We start from the raw sequence: 18,082 nt of genomic DNA, 5'->3' as shown, positions 1-18,082 counted from the left end.
AATCCGCGAAGTGGTGAATCCGCGATGGTCGAACCGCGAAGTAGCGAGGGTTCACTGTACTGCTGGGTCCGGGATAGGTGAGCAAACTATTGGGAGCCTCTTGGTCATCGAGGTTGCGAAGAGATCTATGGTTGGCTGGCCCCAGGTGGCCCAAAGTCTCTTGCATACATCCTTGTGGAGGGTCCAATCTGTTGGAATTATTTGTCCCTTCCTACTGAGACAATCTGCTATGACATTCAAGTTGCCTTGGATGAACCTCGTTACTAGTGAAAAGTCTAGACCTGTTGACCAGGTGAGGAGGTCCCTTGCGATCTCGTACCATGTCAGAGAGTAGGTCCCTCCTTGCTTGGAGATGTACGTCAAAGCCGGGTGTTGTCCGAGTTCACCTCCACCACTTTGCCTTGAAGGAGAGACCTGAAGCTTTCCAGGTCAGACGTACTGCCAGTAGCTTCTTGCAGTTGAAATGCATTGTCCTTTGAGTCGAGTTCCAAATCCCGAGCATTCCCTACCGCCTAATGTCGCACCCCAGCCTACGTCCGATGCGTCCGAGAAGAGAACGTGGTTGGGAGTCTGAACAGACAGGGGAAGACCCTTTCTAAGGTTGATAAAGTCCTTTCACCAAGTCAGACCAGACTTTAACTTTCCGGAAACCGGGATCGAGACCGCTTCTAGCGTCTTGTCCTTTTTCCAGTGAAAAGCTAGATGATACAGAAGAGGACGGAGGTGTAGTCTTCCAAGTGACACAAAAGAACCACGGATGACAGTGTCCTTACCAGACTCATCCACAGCCTGACAGGGCAGCGTTCCTTCTTTAGCATCTTCTGGATGGATAGCAGGGCTGGGGGTTGATCGTCTAGTTCAGCAACGTCCTCATCAGAGGGTTCCTTATCCGAAACTGATGAGGAAACGGCAACGGAGTGGGCAACGTCTGACTCGCTGAATCCGGTCGCACTGGTGGATGCGTGACGGAGCCGGACGCAAAATCATGGTACTGCTGCACAGTCTGTGAACTGTCAACCATGGGGACGCGAGGAAGTACAGCGTCAACCCGAAACTGTCTAGACTGTCTGGGTTGTGCAGTCAACACCCTACCGGGTTGCTGAGGTTGACACACTGCGTCACAACAAGTCACCTCTGCTGGTTGTTGAACGTCTTCCTAGTGACACACTTCAACAACCACCTCCGAGCGTCGCTTAACGTCAACGTGCGACTGGCAACCCACACTGGGTCGCATCGGTGGAGGAACCACCTCAACTGGCGGACGCGAGTAGGATACCTCAGTGTCAACAGGGCGCACAACCAACCGGTAGGAAGGTTGTTGGCCAGAAGGTTCTTCTCCGAAAAAAATCCTCTATCAAGGACACAAGCTTGGACTGCATGTCTTGCAGCAAAGCCCATTAGGGTCTACGGGAGCAGGTGTGGCAACAGACGGGGCTAGCGACTGAAGCGGAACCATTTACCATCCCTGGAAGCCTTGTTATGCTTTAATTAAAGTCCATAGGAGGCTAAGCAGCTTAAGGCTCCTCTCCAAATGACAGAGTCCTCAAAGGAATATCAGTAGGAGGGAGAACAGCACTTTCTCATCTACAGGAACCTTGTCCGAGAAAAGCTAGGTTATCTCAGTGAGGGTCTCACTGGTGCATAAGCAGCAGACCAGAAGGCAACGTTATGTAACTGCTTGACAGTCTGTGAACTGTCAAAAACTGAACTGTCAACCACAACAGGTGCGTGAGGACATACAGCACTGGTGCATTAGCAGCAGACCAGAAGGCAACGTTATGTAACTGCCTGACAGTCTGTGAACTGTCAAAAAACTGAACTGTCAACCACAACAGGTGCGTGAGGACATACAGCACTGGTGCATTAGTAGCAGACCAGAAGGCAACGTCATGTAACTGCTTGACAGTCTGAGAGCTGGCAACAACCAAAGCGGAGTGGTGGTGCATGGTGGGGACTGCCGTGGGTTGCGGAGACTGACGCACCGCGTCAAAACACGGCAGCTTGACTCCACCTTCCCACTGCTGATGCGGTAGCTCACGCATGTCAACGGAGGGTGCCGCACGTCGGCTAACGTCAACATGCGTCTGGCAGGGTCGACTGCGCATCGGTGGTGGAGCTCTCCGCAGCCGGAGTGTGGGAGCAGGCAGCCTCAGCGTGAGCTGGGCGCACAACCGTGGCAGGTTGTAGGCTAACGGGAGCAGTGTCAACCTTCTCCGCACGAAACTCCTGCATAACCGCAGCTAACTGAGTCTGCATAGACTACAGTAAAGACCACTTAGGGTCTACAAAAGCGGCAACAGACGGAGCTACTGTCCGTTGTGACTGAGGGTCTAAAACAGCGGGTGCGGCAACAGACGGAGTTACTGCCTGTTGCGGTACCACCTTGCCTCTCTTGGGAGGTGTGCAGTCGTCGGATGACTGCAGCGAGTCCGAACTGACCCAGTGGCTACACCTGGGCCGTTGGACTTGCGCGGAAGGGACCGACTTGCACTTAAAAAGCTGCGAGATGTGGTCCATGGTTTCTTACGAGAAACCTCTTCCGCAGACGAGGAATAAATGGGCTCTCTCGTCTTTGTGTGGGTGGGGCGATCTTGGGTAGATACGCCCGAAACCACGGAGGGAAAACGTCTGTTCGTTGATCAAGGCCTGAGGAACCCATAAGTCGTTCGACATTACTTCTCCCCTGGGCTTGGGAGCTTGTAAGAGGTCCCGGACTAGGTGAACGACTGGCACGAACAGACGAACCCTCGGACGCAACACTGTAACACTTTGCGCATATCACTTTATCACTTTGATTTTCTGTTTTGCACTTATTTCACTGAAATCGAAACTTTTACTGATTTCTACCTGAAACACGCAATCCTATCCTTCATTAAAAGGTAGTAATTGCGAAAACAGTCGTATAATGCAACAGAAAACATATATAAAGATAAAGAATTCAGTGGCTGGGAAAGAGACTAAACACTGGATCAAATAAACTACGTTTACAATCTCTCACCGCACATAGCCTGGGAACAAGAATAAAACCCTAGAAACGTTTTACCTTCTTCCCCTACAGCGACTAGGGAGGAGAGTAAAAACGAGAACAACGTTACCCGCTTGAACGAAACGTTTATTCTCCTCTCTCTCCCTCCGTCTCTATCTCTCTCTCTCTTTCTCTCTTGATTTCGCACCTGAGAGAAGAGCCCAACTATATATCGTTAAAACATGTTATTTGCTAAAGGAAAAAACTGAAAGGTTTTCCAAATAAAAAGTTCCTTTAATTTAGAATTTAAACCATTTAAGCTAAGAAAGAATGAACGAAACGCCAGAATCGGTTTACTCTTACTGCAAAGTGAAACCGTGATACACTCTCTCTCTATCGTAACGATAGAACGCATGTTGAACGTTCTGAACGTCAACAACTGCGTAGACTAAAAAACTAAACGTTAGTTCATCTTTGAAAACAGTACGAGACTATCAAAGAAATTCTTTCATAAAACATTAAAATTTAAAAAGTATTAAATTCTTTAAAGGTTAAATACGATATAACGGGCTCAATGTTAATTAACTTCGGTTCCAAGTTAGGACCGCCTACTATCAGGAAAGGTCGCATAAAAACAAACATAAAAATTTATTTTTATATGTTTATAATAAATGGAAAGTTAATCGAAGAGGCCTATAAAGGCGGAGAGATATAAAATATATAGATCTATAACGTGTTAAGCAAAATTACCAAAAACCTAAACACACTTCCGTCTAAGGGAAGGGTCGGCCATTTAAAAGTGAAAGAGAGTCCATACTCTCTTCGTCACCATAATTAAATCTATCCAAAACGAGTTCAAGTTTTGAAATGAAGATAAAACCCCTGCATAGCGAAAGCTCAAAACTGGAATAGTGTACTTCACCAAATCGTTGTGAAAACAAATCCAGTTAGTAACAGCGTATTTAGTAGGTCTTGCCAGTGGCACGACAGAGAGAAAATTGGTTCTTTGTTGACATCGAGTACTTGAGTACCTACTTGACAGATGGCGCTGTTGATGTACACCCCCACCTGCATAGCGATCGCTGGTGTATTCCGCCCGTAGGTTTTTCTGTCGGGCAGCAGAGCTGACAGCTATATGATCATCGGGTAAGTTTAATATTGAAAAAGTTAGTTTTGTATCATTATTCAGTCGTGCTAAAAAGAAATATGGCACAAACTTTGCATTTTGGTTGTGGCCTTCAGAGGAATATAATCTTATAATAAATTGTTGATTCTAAAAGGAGAGATTACAGGAATTTAGTGGGGTGAGGTTTACTTTGAAGTCGGAAATATGGCAATGTATTTTTGTCCTAAGGTACAGGTCGACCTTCTTTGTATTTTTTCAAAATAGTTCGGCAGTAAATAAGACAAAATTGGAAATCATTTGTATTTTTTCTTAAGTATACTGTACAATCCTTGAGCTCTTTACAGAGCATTTTATTACGGCAAATTCTGAAAACTAGCCATAATACTTTTTAGTTCGGTATACAATGACGACCCTCCACTTACTAGCGGGGGGCGTAGCGTGGGGGTACACCAGCCACCCTGCTCACACACGCACAAGAGAAATGACGTCGCTTTTTTATTGCAGGCCGGACTTTTTAGGGGAACTAGGTGATGGTAGGGCAGGCATATGTAAAGTGCTCAAGGTTCGTATAGTTAAAAAAAATACAAATGATTTCCAAATTTGTCATTTGTTCCAGCACCTAATACAAACCACTTCACTCTTTACAGCAGAGACTAACCCTTAGGTGGGTGGAAGTCCTTAACCAACTGGCTGATTTCTGACATTGGGTGTGATTTTTGTGCTTTGCAACAAGCTTAATAGATACCCAGAGACCTCACCAACTCTCAATATGTGTGTGAGAGCTAACAGTCTGGGCAATCTGTGCGATTGTGTGTGAACTAATCATTATGACTTGACCAGACAAGGGAAAACTTGGAGTTAAACTCCATAATTTGCCTAGACATTGCCCGACTCCACCTTCCATGGAGAACGGGGACATAAATATATATATATACAAATACAGTCAGTCTCCATATCCACCAGTTCTTTCTTGGCGATTCGCGACACAAAGATTCGCGAAATTTTCTATAGCTAAATTATCTACTAAATATTCGAGAAAATTTTATATAATTGGGAAATTTTTTTTTTCCATTTCAGTACATACATACATATAACAAGGCACTTCCCCCAATTTTGGGGGGTAGCCAACATCAACAAATGAAACAAAAACAAAAAAAGGGGACCTCTACTCTCTACATAAATAACAGATTGTAACATATTTTCCTTTTAATCTAATGCTTATTTATTTACAATTAATTTTATATCAATAAGTACATTTTCAAGTTGGAAAACAAAATGAACATTACTTTTCTGTATGTACTGTATGAACACAAAGATACTACACATACCAAACATTACTGTAGCGATACGTTTTTCTTTCATTTCGGTAAATAAATAACAGATCGTAACATATTCGTTCCTTTCAATCTCATGATTATTTATCTACAATTAATTTTACAGCAATAAGTAAATTTCCAAGTTGAAAACACAATGAAGAGAACTGCATAAAATACTTTATATTAGGTTTTTATGTAGAAGAAAAGTATAAACAAAAATTTCATAGGGCCACTCTGGAACGAGTTATTAATGGAAATGCAACAATATAGGATGATTAGGGATAATGGAAAACTAAAATAATTGGAAGATACAAAAATACTTATTCAATACTGTTTTGTTCTTTATCTTATTTAGAACAAATAATTTCGAGTGAATACTTTTCTTAGGGGAACTCTGGAAGGAGTTACTGATGAAAATCTTCACACATCTTAGCAGCGGCCAACATGGATTAGTAGCTTCACACAGGCCTTCTGTCACAAATTGAGTGAAAAGACCTGGCAGAGCAAGGTTGTACTATATTAGCATTGTATTGCAGGCAGTCATTCCTTTCCTTCATTCAAAATCCCACGGAATTCAAATATTGCTACACTTACCCCTGGAATACTACAAAAATCACAAGAAGAAGTTAAAAGGTATCTCTTACCACATTATCTAGGGCATTAGTTATGCGGGTCCACCTCCACCCGACTCATGAAGATGCCGCAAGGACAACCTTCAAGGCCAGGGCAGGTGCTCATACATATACTTACAAAGAGAAAACACAAGCATAAGCGTGGAACAGTGGTCTAAGCAGACTCGTTGTAGTGGTTTGCGGACTGTGGCCAGATGTTGCACGCAGACTGCCTAGTGTCCCAATGCCGACCACACTCCAACGTTCACTACACAAAAAGATAAAAAGGTGGAATACCCAGAAATCTGGCCAAAAGGCAAACAGTCAAGAGAACTGGGCACTAACCCCTCGATTTTTTATACAACGCAAGGGGACCACCCAGCTAGAACCTCAAATTTCCCTATTATTTTTTCTTGGGTTTTCGTCTCTCTCCGCAGTGCTATGCAGTCATAAATAAGAGCAGCCGTATACTTTTTAGGTAAGATCTCTTCAAGCTTAAGTAAACTTTAAAAACATTAGGAGAAAGGAAAAAAAATGTAAATGAATTCTAAGCTGGTGACAGGACACAGGTAGGTGGAACTACAGCATATTGAAAGAAAATTAACAAAAAATTTATCACAAAAATGAGAAAAAAAGTTGACAAATACATCAATAATAAAATTTCTATTCTAAGAAAAAACTAGTATCCCTCTTCATTTCAGTCCTACACTAACTAGACTAAAAATGCTTTGAAAAAAATATAAACCATTCACATATTGTACACTCATATGAATATATGAATACAAATACTAAGGAAAAGGTTTTAGTACTCAGTCAGTTACACATAAAAAAACAATATAAACTACAAAAAATCCTCCTTCAAATTACCATCCCATCGGGTTCCAGACACAAAACACACATGTTAACAGCAGCCAACCTTGGCAGTTCGGATCAAGACAAAGCCTTTTTGGTCAAGGCCAAGAAAGTTCCTAGCTTGTGACATGAGAAAACTTCAAGCTTGAAGGAGAACCCCCACCATATTGAGGTTCACGATCTATACAGTGAGTCAACAGGGTCTGGACATAAATCTCCGACTACCTACTGTTAAAGATTCGCAACCATAGGGTTTTTTTTCACTCAAGTGTCCACTGCACTAATATCCTAAAAATTCCCCACAGTAAATCATTGCTTGCCCTCACCTAGCACTTTCAAATTCCTCTATAGTACTCTGTCACCGGCAGGATACTCATTTTTTTTTTCTAATTTAAGCACTGATACGTTACATGACAACTGGGTTGAAATTAAAAAGGCCTCAAAAGCAGAGGGAAGTCCTAAGTGCTCTCGCTGCCTATCTTTAATAGGTTCCACAGAATTCTTTAATTCAGATAAGTTTATCCCAGTGACCCTGGTTTCTGACAATCTTAATTTTATAAATTTCTAGTATATGATCCCTGCTGAGTGCAGGGCACTGGCATTCTGAGAAAAAAACAAAAACAAAGGGGGTCATGAAACAAATGGGCAAAGAGCTTATAATAAATTAAAGTAAAATTATAATTTGAAATTTGTATTTTCCATAGATACATAAAAAATAGGTTTTTTTTCACACAAACCCCTTATCATTATTAGAATGTGTGCCTAGGACGACAACCGTGTGTAAAGTGAGGCCAGAGCCACTGGCCCAGCAGCTTCTGCAAGAAGAAGGTAAGATAGCTGGCAACTACAGTACAGTATACAATGTTTCCAGAATACCACTATTCCTTTAACCCTTTTACCCCCAAAGGACGTACTGGTACATTTCACAAAAGCCATCTCTTTACCCCCATGGACGTACCAGTACGTCCTTGCAAAAAAATGCTATAAGAATTTTTTTTTTCATATTTTTGATAATTTTTTAAGAAAATTCAGGCATTTTCCAAGAGAATGAGACCAACCTGACCTCTCTATGACAAAAATTAAGGCTGTAAGAGCAATTTAAAAAAATATACTGCAAAATGTGCTGGGAAAAAAATAACCCCTTGGGGGTTAAGGGTTGGAAATTTCCAAAGAGCCTGGGGGTAAAAGGGTTAAAATTCTGGTTGTGGAAGAGCGACAACAGAGTAAACCCTTACAAATGACGAGGGTTTGTATTTGCGTAGGAACAAACAATATCAATTACTGACCTTTCAAAACTAAGTCCCATGATCTCCGCTGGCATTCTTCATCAACAGACTTGAAGTTCACCAGTACACTGTACAATGTATCAAAATTTTGCTCCTGCAAAATGAAATTTGAGCCACACTTTCGAAATGATAATGCCGAATCTGTAAGTTAAAGAAGAATTTGATATCAAATTAGAGGAAAATGAAAACATTTCAGAAATTTCATAACTCCTAACTACATAAACCTGAGACCTTTAATAGGAGTGTGACTTCAGTGACGCTGGAATGCACATTTAAACCTTTAACATGAGTTCTTTACATAAAAGAATGATAATACGTAAAAGAATGATAACAACGAAGCTGGAATAGGGCAACTAAATTTTGCAATAAGGTATCAACAAATGCGACGGAGCAACACCAGCAACTCCCCTCCGTGGTGGCTCACTGACAAACTACTTTGATAGAAGATGCGACTTTCAAGGGGGTTGGTGATGGCAGGAAAGTATGAGCAAAAGACTCAGTTTTGTATAGTTATGAAAAATGACAAATTTGGAAGTAATTTGTATTCTTCCTAACGATACAAACCTGTAACTATTTATAGGGGTATTACTTTAGGTGAAGCTGAAAGACGAGCCATTAGATCTTTAGCGAGGGTTAACCACCTGCCTGCTAGTTAGAGGGGGGGGGGAGTAGCTACCCCTCTTACTCAAACACCTAGGATGTGAGCCTGACTTAGCTTGGATGTAGGACTTCAAGGGGGACTGGTGCTAGCGCGCCAATCTGTATAAATATACAAACCAAGGCTATTTATAGAGGTTGACTTACCCTTTAGGAGGGTGGAAGTCCTTGCCAATCTGGCTTTTTGGCTTTGACCTGGGCATTCCCCTTTATGTGTTTAGCACATAACAGGAGGAAACTTTACACCTCGCTAAAACCATGCTATGCATGGTCCGCAGCCTACTCAAGCTGTGTTCATGATACTAGCAATGTGATCGGCAAGGTAAGAGTTCTTCCGAGTCATACGAAAATTCAGAGGTTACCAAGACATTCCCAATACCAACCTCGATAGGGTATGAGAACGTAACAGTAAAGGCACAATACCAGGTTACACAAGGGAACAATGGTTTACCTGCAGTTAGTTGAGGTCAGCTTTGCAGAGGACCCTGGATTTTGATTTCACCAAGAGAGGGAAGAATGAAGAAAAGGTGCCAGCCATTCTTAATCATTCGTTCAGACTAATCCCGGGTAACCAGTCCCCTCAACATTCTGCTACATGTCCATCAAGGAGCCCGAGGTGTTGTGGAGCCATCACAGGACCAATGGCAAAGGCTTCCATGCTCCTGTGGATTATGTCTTGCAAGTAGTAGGTGGTAAAGGTCGTTTGACTCTTCCACACCCCAGCTTGTAGAACCTGCGCCACAGTAGTTTCGTTTGAACGCCAGGGACGTAGCAATACCCTTGACATTATGTACTCTGGGTCGAAGTGTCAGAGGAGGATCCATATTTACTGCCAGGTCAATAACCTTGCGAATCTAGGCAGATATGGTGTTATTCATGATCCTTCTCTTGACCTTCCCTGTGCTAACGAAGAGTGCTGGCACAGTGGGTATGCTGCTGCTATGCTTTTGAGATAGTACCTCAAAATCCTTACTGGACACAGTTGATCTGGGTCATCGGTTACAGAAGGACTCGTTATCCGGAAGGAATAGAATCTAGGATCTGCTAGCCCCAAATTTTGAGTCTTTGCAACAAACTCAGGAATGAAGCTGAAGCTTACCTCTCCCCATCCCCTTGAATGGGCGATGCCATACGAGAGACTATGAAATTCCCTAACTCTTTTGGCTGAAGCCAAAGAGTAGGAACATCGTCTTCAAAGTGAGGTGGCGATCTGTTGCCTAGCGTAATGGTTCGTATCGAGGACCCTTCGTGGACCAACGGACCCGAACCACGTTTCATGGAGGATGTCTCACTTCCGACTGGGGACAGGTAAGTTCATAAATTCGTATGAGGAAAGTTCCAGCGAAGAGGAAATATCTACTCCTTTCAGCTTAAAGCCGAGACTCAAGGTTGAGCGGTAACCTTTTACTGCAGAAACCGAGAGGAGCATTCCCTTCCGCAGGTGCACAAGGAACTCCGCTATTGCTGGAATAGTGGCATCGAGGGGAGAGATACCCACAGAGGACATTCCACTTTGCTTGGTAGACTGAAGCTGAAGATCTTCGCAGGTGTTCAGCCATCCGCTTCGCAGCTGGTTGCGAAAATGCTCTCTGAGTGAGGAGGTACTGGATAGTCTCCAGGTGTGAAGTTGTAGCGAAGCTATGGCACTGTGGAAAATGTTGGCATGTGGTTGTCTGAGTAGATCGTGTCGCGGAGGGAGCTCTCTTGGTGGAAGCTCCGTCAGGGGCTGCATGAGATCCAGATACCACACTGTGTGATGCCATAGAAGAGCTGTGAGGGTCATTGAGAGATTGACCGATATTCTGGTCTTTTTAAGTACTCTTTTCATCAGACAAAACGGGAAACAGGTGTAAACGTCAATGTTGTCCCACAGTTGTTGGGATGCATCTTGCCAGACAGCCTTGGGGTCGTGTACTGGTGACCAGTACAGCGGGAGCCTGAAATTCAGGAACGTTGCAAACAGGTCCACAGTCTGGTAACCCCATAAAGTCAGGACTTTATTGGCTACCAGATGATTCAAAGACCACTCGGAGCCTACCGAGTCGCTCTGCTCAGATTGCCCGATAGCACATTCCTTTTGCCGGGAATGAAGGGAGCTGATAGGGTCACCGAGTTGTCTTCTGCCCATCTCAAGATCTCTACTACTAGATGAGATAGGGGCAGCAAAAAAGTACTGCCTTATTTGTTGATATAAGCCACTACTGTGGTGTTGTAGCTCATCACCATCACTCAGTGGCCTGCCATGAACTTTTGGAACTGTTGAAGGGCCAGTTAGGCAGCCTTCATCTCTAGGAGATTTATGTGCTGGTGCTTTTAGAACTCTGACCATAGGCCTGAGGTCGTGTGGTGCAGGATGTGGGGGCCCCACCCTTCTTTTACTGCATCTGAAAAGAGCAACAAGTCTGGAGGAAGGACAAGAAGGTTGATGCCCTTTGGCAGATTCTCGTCTGCCGTCTACCACTCAATGTCCGTCCGTTCCTCTGGTCCCATGGGAATCAGATTGTCCAGGGAATCAAAGGCCTGATTTCAGATGGACTTTAGCTGCGATTGGAGAGATCATATCCACAGGCGCCCATTGGGAACTAGACGGGCCAAGGATGATAGGTGCCAGAAGAGACATAACCACCTCAGGGCCAGGAGTTCTTCTCGTCTGAGGAATGGTCTTGCAACCTTCATCAGCCTCACTACCCTGTTGTCTGATGGGAAGACTTTCTGAAGGTCGAATTCTATTATCATTCCTAGGTATAACAGTCGTTGAGAGGGAAGCAGTGATAACTTCTTGAGGTTTACTATGATCCCCAGATCTTGGCCTAGCCTCAGAAGCTCGTCTCGGTGTTGAAGAACAGTCGCCACCGAGTCTACTAGAATCAATGCAAAACCTATTAAAGAAAACTTCTCATAAAAATTGCGATTAAATTCAAGCTGGGCGATGATTTCAAAATAGCCCGCGTGCACATCAAAGCCGTCTCAAAGATGTTGGAAAGCATCCTCAAATGCTGCCTCTGGGTCTGGCACTAGGCGGCAGTGTACCATAAGCCCCCGGTTTAGTGAGATCGCAAACAGGTCGACTGTTGGTAAACCCAAAAAAAGTCATGCTTCTGTTTGCTATTTTAGGATGCAAAGTCCACCCAGCCAACTACAGTATTTGCATCCTCCTGCTGGACTTGTATGCTTTAACATTCTTTTTGCCAAGAATGAAGAGGGCCGATGAAGTGATCGCATTGATCTCCACCCATTTCAGTATTTGCACTGCTAACCGGCAAACCTGCAACGAAGCGGTATGGTACCTCCATGCTTGTTCACATAAACCCCCACAGTGGCGTTGTCACTGAAAACTGAGTGATCCGTCGCTAGAGAACAAGTGTTGGAGAGATAGTGGAGCTCTAGAGGGTTAATGTGGCATCGACATTCCTCATCTGACCATCGTCCAGTCGCTAGACGTTGCAAATGTGCCCCCACCTTTCTTCAATGTATCCGTGAACAGCCTTATTTCTGGACGCGTAGAGTAGGGCTGAACCCTTCAGAAGATTGACTTCGTTCAACCATCACTCCACATCTCATCTGTGTTCTTCCCCTACCACAACTAGCATTCGGGGGGGGGGGGGGTGATGCCCTGATTGCCATTGCATGGAACACACCTGGACACATCCATTCAGTACATGCCACTCCAAGGACACTGGATGACCTAGCAACCTAGGCCACTGAAGTGCCTGCACCCGAGGCGTTCCAGGCAATCAAGTGACTGAAAAACTCTTGAGGACCGTGTCAATGTTCATTCTTAAGTATATACTGGTATCTAGAAGTACGCATCCTTAAGATCAATTGTCATCCTGAAATCCAAGGGCCTAATTAATTACCAGACTGATGTAGCTGCAGTTTCCATTTTGAAGAGTCTGCAGAACAAACTCATTCAATAGTGACAGGTCTATGACTGGTCTCCAGCCTCCAGATGCCAGAGTAGACTGAAACCTGGGTACCTGCCATAGACCTCTAGGAGAACGTCCTTCCCTACCATGGTTTGGTTCTACATCGATCTCTGATCTCTGATGATAGGACAATGATGTCGTCAATGGAGGAATCAGAGGAGAGGAAGAGCTGATGTATGGGATAAGGTACCTGGACCATAGAACGTCTACCATCCACAGTTTCACACAGTGAAACCCCTATATCCTCCATCTGGGTTGTAGACATCCACTTGCTTGGTTGTTGGCCTCCCTTATTCCTTGTTCTTCGCCTGCCCCTCGACCCTATCTACTTGAAGAAGGTGCCTGTTGTTCTGTTCCCCTTCTCAAGGTGAACTGGATAGGGTGGTAATCAACTTTGAGGGTAGGTTTATGAGCCTCTCACACTAGAAGTGAAGGTCTTTGTTGACTAGAAGTGGAAGAGGCTTGAAGGCGCCAGAATGACGCGGCCTGGTGAAGAAGCCAGCCTTGGCTCACCTTCCTAGACTTCTCATCACTGCCTCCACCTCTTTCATCAGAAAATGGGAGGGGCCCTTGACAGACAAGTTTCTAAGGTGTAGGACCTTCCTACAGGCGATCTGCCTTTGGAACTTGGAGGCCATGGTATTAAGCCTCTTCACCACACAGTTGGCCCACTGGTTGGCAGACTGAGGGGTGAAGAACTCACAGCCCTGGTGCTCTTAAGAGCAACATTCTTGAATGCCTTGTGCTTGTTGGGGTCCATAAGATCCTGTGTCAGACAGGAAGCCGACGGTACCTGAATAGTGGTCAATACAGGAGGCTCCCTAAAGGGTTGCCATGGTCATGCTCTCAACATTCAAGGCATCATTAGCAGCAAAGGTGACAGGCTGGGAGGATAACCAATGCACCGACATACCCTGTGCCAAAGCGAATACCACAAAGTCAAGTGGCAAAGGGGAGAGAGAAGCCTCTTGGATCTTAAAGTACTTCCTCTGCCAAGCAAACACAGGGGGAATGATCTTAGAGGATCTCCCTCCCCTAAGCGAGTCCTTTCTCGCTGTACTACTTGCAAGTGGAATCAGAAATGACAATTTTACTGACTGACAAGTGGGCAAGGCTTCACTGCACCACCCGCCGGTCGTCATAACTGACTCATTAATAATTCAATGTCCTAATCTTATTTACAGGATGAAAGGTTCGTAATAATGTAGGAACAAATTAAAGAATTTAACTAAAATTCTTTATAAATAAAGGCAATTACTTCTATTAATACACTGGGAACCATCAATCTGACAAAGTTAATCAGAAAACCTTGTGGTGCTGTATTAAGAACGTTGAAAAGGAACATTACCACTTATATTACTAGACTTACCTACAACCTTCTTGGGAAGCTCTCTGCTGCTAGTAACATATGTGACTGCATACTGCCGTGTACTGGAAGCCTCCTGAAGCGCATCCAAACTCAATGGGATAACAAAATCAAACGATTCCATCTGAAAAATAGTAAAATGAAAAATAACTTACTTTGCCATAAAATATTGAATATCTAACACATTGCTTCAAAATTTAATTTACAGTACAGTGAACCCTCGCTACTTCGCGGTTCGACCATCGCGGATTCACCACTTCGCGGATTTTTTCCATAACCCATATATATACAGTAACATATATATATATATATATATATATATATATATATATATATATATATATATATATATACAGTGATACCTCGGTACTCGACCATAATCCGTTCGAGATCCGTGTTCGACCTCCGATTTGTTCGAGTACCGAATTTTTTTTCCCCATAAGAAATAATGGTATATATTCTATTCCGTTCCCAAGCACTCGAACAGGCCCAAAATATTAATAAAACGTGTACCTAAACAACAATAATTATCTAAATGTGTATGAAATTGGTCAGAAAATCCTATAAAACAATTTTAAACCATTTACTGTACTAAAATAAAACAATTTTAAACCATTTTCTGTACTGTAGTGAACATACCTTTGAGCAGCGGTTCGATGGCATACAGGGATGGATGTGGAGAGGATGGAAGGGGGAGGTTACTGCTTGGAAGGAGAGTCCCCTTCCATGATGTGGCGGGGTAGTTCTCCTTCAGGAGTTGTTTCTCTCTCCAATGAAAGGGTGGGCAGATCTATTTCAGGGGTTTCTTCTCTTCTTTGTCTCTTCTTTGGAGGAGAAACAGGCTTTGATGTAGCAGCTTTCTTTTCTTTTGTGAAAAACTGGTCTATTGTTAATTGTTTCTTCCTCCTCTGCAGTATTCTTCGAAAATGATACATGACACTATCATTAAACATATGCACTGCCCGGTTTGCTACTGCAATTTCTGGGTGGTATTTTTCAGCAAAAGCCTGCACATCTGCCCACTTGGAACAAATTTCATTGATGAGAGAACTTGGAACATCCTCCCTTACCTCATCCTCTTCTGAAGATTCCTGCTCCACAATCAGATCCTGCTGCTGTTGTTGTTGCAGGTGCAACAATTCCTCCACAGTCAACTCGGTAGAATGGCTTTCTACAAGCTCATCAATATCATCCTTGTCGACCTCAAGCCCCAAACTCCTGCCCATGACAACAATTTCCTCAACGACATCAGTGTCATCAGAAATTACAGGGGTAGCAGTGCTTGGACCCGCCTCTGGTTGGAAACCTTCAAACTCCCTCTCTGTGACACATGATGGCCACAGCTTACGCCAGGCAGAGTTCAATGTCCTATAGGTCACACCTCGCCAAGCTTGGTCAATCATGTTAACAGAGTTGAGGATGCTGAAGTGTTCCTTCCAGAATTCCTTTAGGGTCAACTTCGTGTCACTGGTCACTTCAAAACACTTTCTGAAAAGGGCCTTGGTATAGAGTTTTTTGAAGTTTGAAATGACCTGTTGGTCCATGGGCTGGAGTATGGGAGTAGTATTGGGGGGCAAGAATTTGATTTTGATAAAGCTGTATTCTTCTTTCAAGTCATCCTCGAGACCTGGAGGATGTGCAGGAGCATTGTCCATAACCAGAAGACATTTCATTGGCAAGCTCTTTTCAATGAGGTAAGCCTTAACCTGGGGGGCAAACACTTCGTTTATCCACTCAGTAAAGAATTGTCTTGTGACCCAAGATTTAGTGTTCGAGCGCCACATAACTGGTAGTGCACTTTTACAAATATTATTTCGTTTGAACACCCGGGGGTTGTCCGAGTGGTACACTAACAAGGGTTTGATCTTGCAATCGCCACTTGCATTTGCACACAGCAACAATGTTAGCCTATCTTTCATTGGCTTGTGACCTGGCATCTTCGTCTCGTCCTTGGTAATGTACGTATTGGCTGGCATTTTCTTCCAAAATAACCCAGTCTCATCACAATTAAAGACTTGTTGTGCGATCAAATTTTGTTCATTTATGTACCGATCGAATTCCCCCACGTATTTATCGGCTGCAATTTGATCCGAACTAGCTGCCTCCCCATGCCTAGTAACACGATGAATACCTGTTCTATTACGAAACTTTTCAAACCAACCCCTGCTCGCTTTAAATGTAAATGAATCACTTTCACTGGTACTCGGACTTTTCTTCACTAATTCTTCATAGATATGCAACGCTTTTTCACAAATGAACGCTTCACTAACACTTTCCCCGGCCAACTGTTTTTCTTTAATAAATATTAAAAGCAACTTTTCCATCTCCTCAATCACTTGTGGCCTTTGCTTAGTTACCGCCGTAACTCCCGTTGCAACATTCGCCTTCTTAATCATTTCTTTATGCTTTAAAAACGTAGAAATGGTCGACTTCGCCATTCCGTATTCTACCGCTAAATCGGACACTCGTACACCATTCTCATATTTCGCTATAATTTCCTTCTTCAACTCGATCGTTGTTCGCACTGTTTTCCTCTTCTCCTTCCCCTTAACACTCATTACTTTCTTGGGACTCATTATGAAAGCTAAAAAAGCAATTAAAAGCACTGAAAATCACTAAATCACAACGAATGCTGATCGCGCGTTGTCTGAGTGACGCTCTCGAGAGAACTGATGCTTCCCGAACAAGCGAGAGTGGCCGAGATGGCGCGATCATCACAAAGCCCATGCGGTCGTCACGTGTTCGGCTGGTCGAGTACCGAATTTTTGGTCGAGCACCGCAGCAAAAATTTCTCGAAAATTTTGGTCGAACTCCGAATTGTTCGAGTATAGAGTCGTTCGACTACCGAGGTATCACTGTATATATATATATATGTATGCATGTATTTATGTATATATGTATGTATGTATATATGTAGGTATGTATGTGTATACATATAAATAAATATATATATATATACTGTATATATATATATATATATATATATATATATATATATATATATATATATATATATATATATATATATATATATATATATATATATATATATATATATATATATATACAGTATATATATCTAAAGTAGGAAGATGTGATGTAGTTCTAAGGGAATAGTATGGGGAATATGTCTGGGTAATAAGCAAAGCTCTACCTCCAGTTTGTTTCTTCATTATGATCAGAGATAAATGTAAACAAAACATTGGTTGCCATTTTTTAACGTGCTTTTTAGCGTGTTTAGGAAACACATGATATAAAATTGCCTTTAATATTCGTGCCTGTTTTAGTTTAGGGTACTGTAGTACATGCATTAAGTGTTCTGTACATTAAAGGGTAGTTTGTTAACAGTACTACGTACAAGGGAAGGTTTTAAAAGTCTGAATATACATGTTGAATAAATAGGTAAATATGGTGTCACTACTTCGCGGATTTTCACCTATCGCGGCCACGTCTGGAACCTATCTACCGCGATAAACGAGGGCTCACTGTATTCATATCACTTTAACATCTCATTAACGCACAATAATCAATTGTAAGATAAGTGTTCAAGAAATATGATAGGGAAAATTTTCCATCAAACGTTACTCAAGGGGATCATCAATGCCATAAGTCTTCATCATAATGCAAATTTAATTGTTAACTTAAGGATAAAGGGATTTGCTTCCATTTTAAACAGGAAAACTCGAACCACGGAGGTTTAGACTGAGGACAGGTAAGTTCATAACTGTATGAGTAAGGAAAGTTCTAGCCATGAAGAAATGTCCATTCCGTTCAGTCTAAAGGCAAGGCTTAAGTCTGAGTGATAGCCTTTTACCACCGAGACTGACAGGCACATTTCCTCATGCAAATACACGAGGAACTCCGCTATTGCTAGAATAGCAGTATCAAGAGGAGAGATACCCCTTCCATGACACCAACCACAGAAGACCTTCCTATTTGCCAAGTAGCCTGCTGCTGATGATTTTCGCAGGTATCCA

The 18,082-nt window shown here is 43.0% G+C and overlaps 1 protein-coding gene across 1 annotated transcript in view; it reads right to left on the bottom strand.

Annotated features, from left to right (window-relative positions):
• Positions 1-18,082, bottom strand: part of Cap-D2 (CAP-D2 condensin subunit) — a 307,837-nt gene that overhangs the window by 279,313 nt on the left and 10,442 nt on the right. Inside the window, exons 2-3 of the mRNA XM_068368385.1 lie at positions 14,109-14,229; positions 8,157-8,297 (exon numbers count right to left, since the gene is read on the bottom strand). Coding sequence (XP_068224486.1) covers positions 8,157-8,297; positions 14,109-14,229 — 262 coding nt within the window. The remainder of the gene's footprint in view (positions 1-8,156; positions 8,298-14,108; positions 14,230-18,082) is intronic.

This window comes from Palaemon carinicauda, unplaced genomic scaffold (assembly GCF_036898095.1).
Source record: "Palaemon carinicauda isolate YSFRI2023 unplaced genomic scaffold, ASM3689809v2 scaffold2, whole genome shotgun sequence".
NCBI classification, from domain to species: domain Eukaryota; kingdom Metazoa; phylum Arthropoda; class Malacostraca; order Decapoda; family Palaemonidae; genus Palaemon; species Palaemon carinicauda.
Note: the sequence above shows the minus strand (reverse complement) of the source record. Positions and strands in the feature narration are given on the sequence as shown.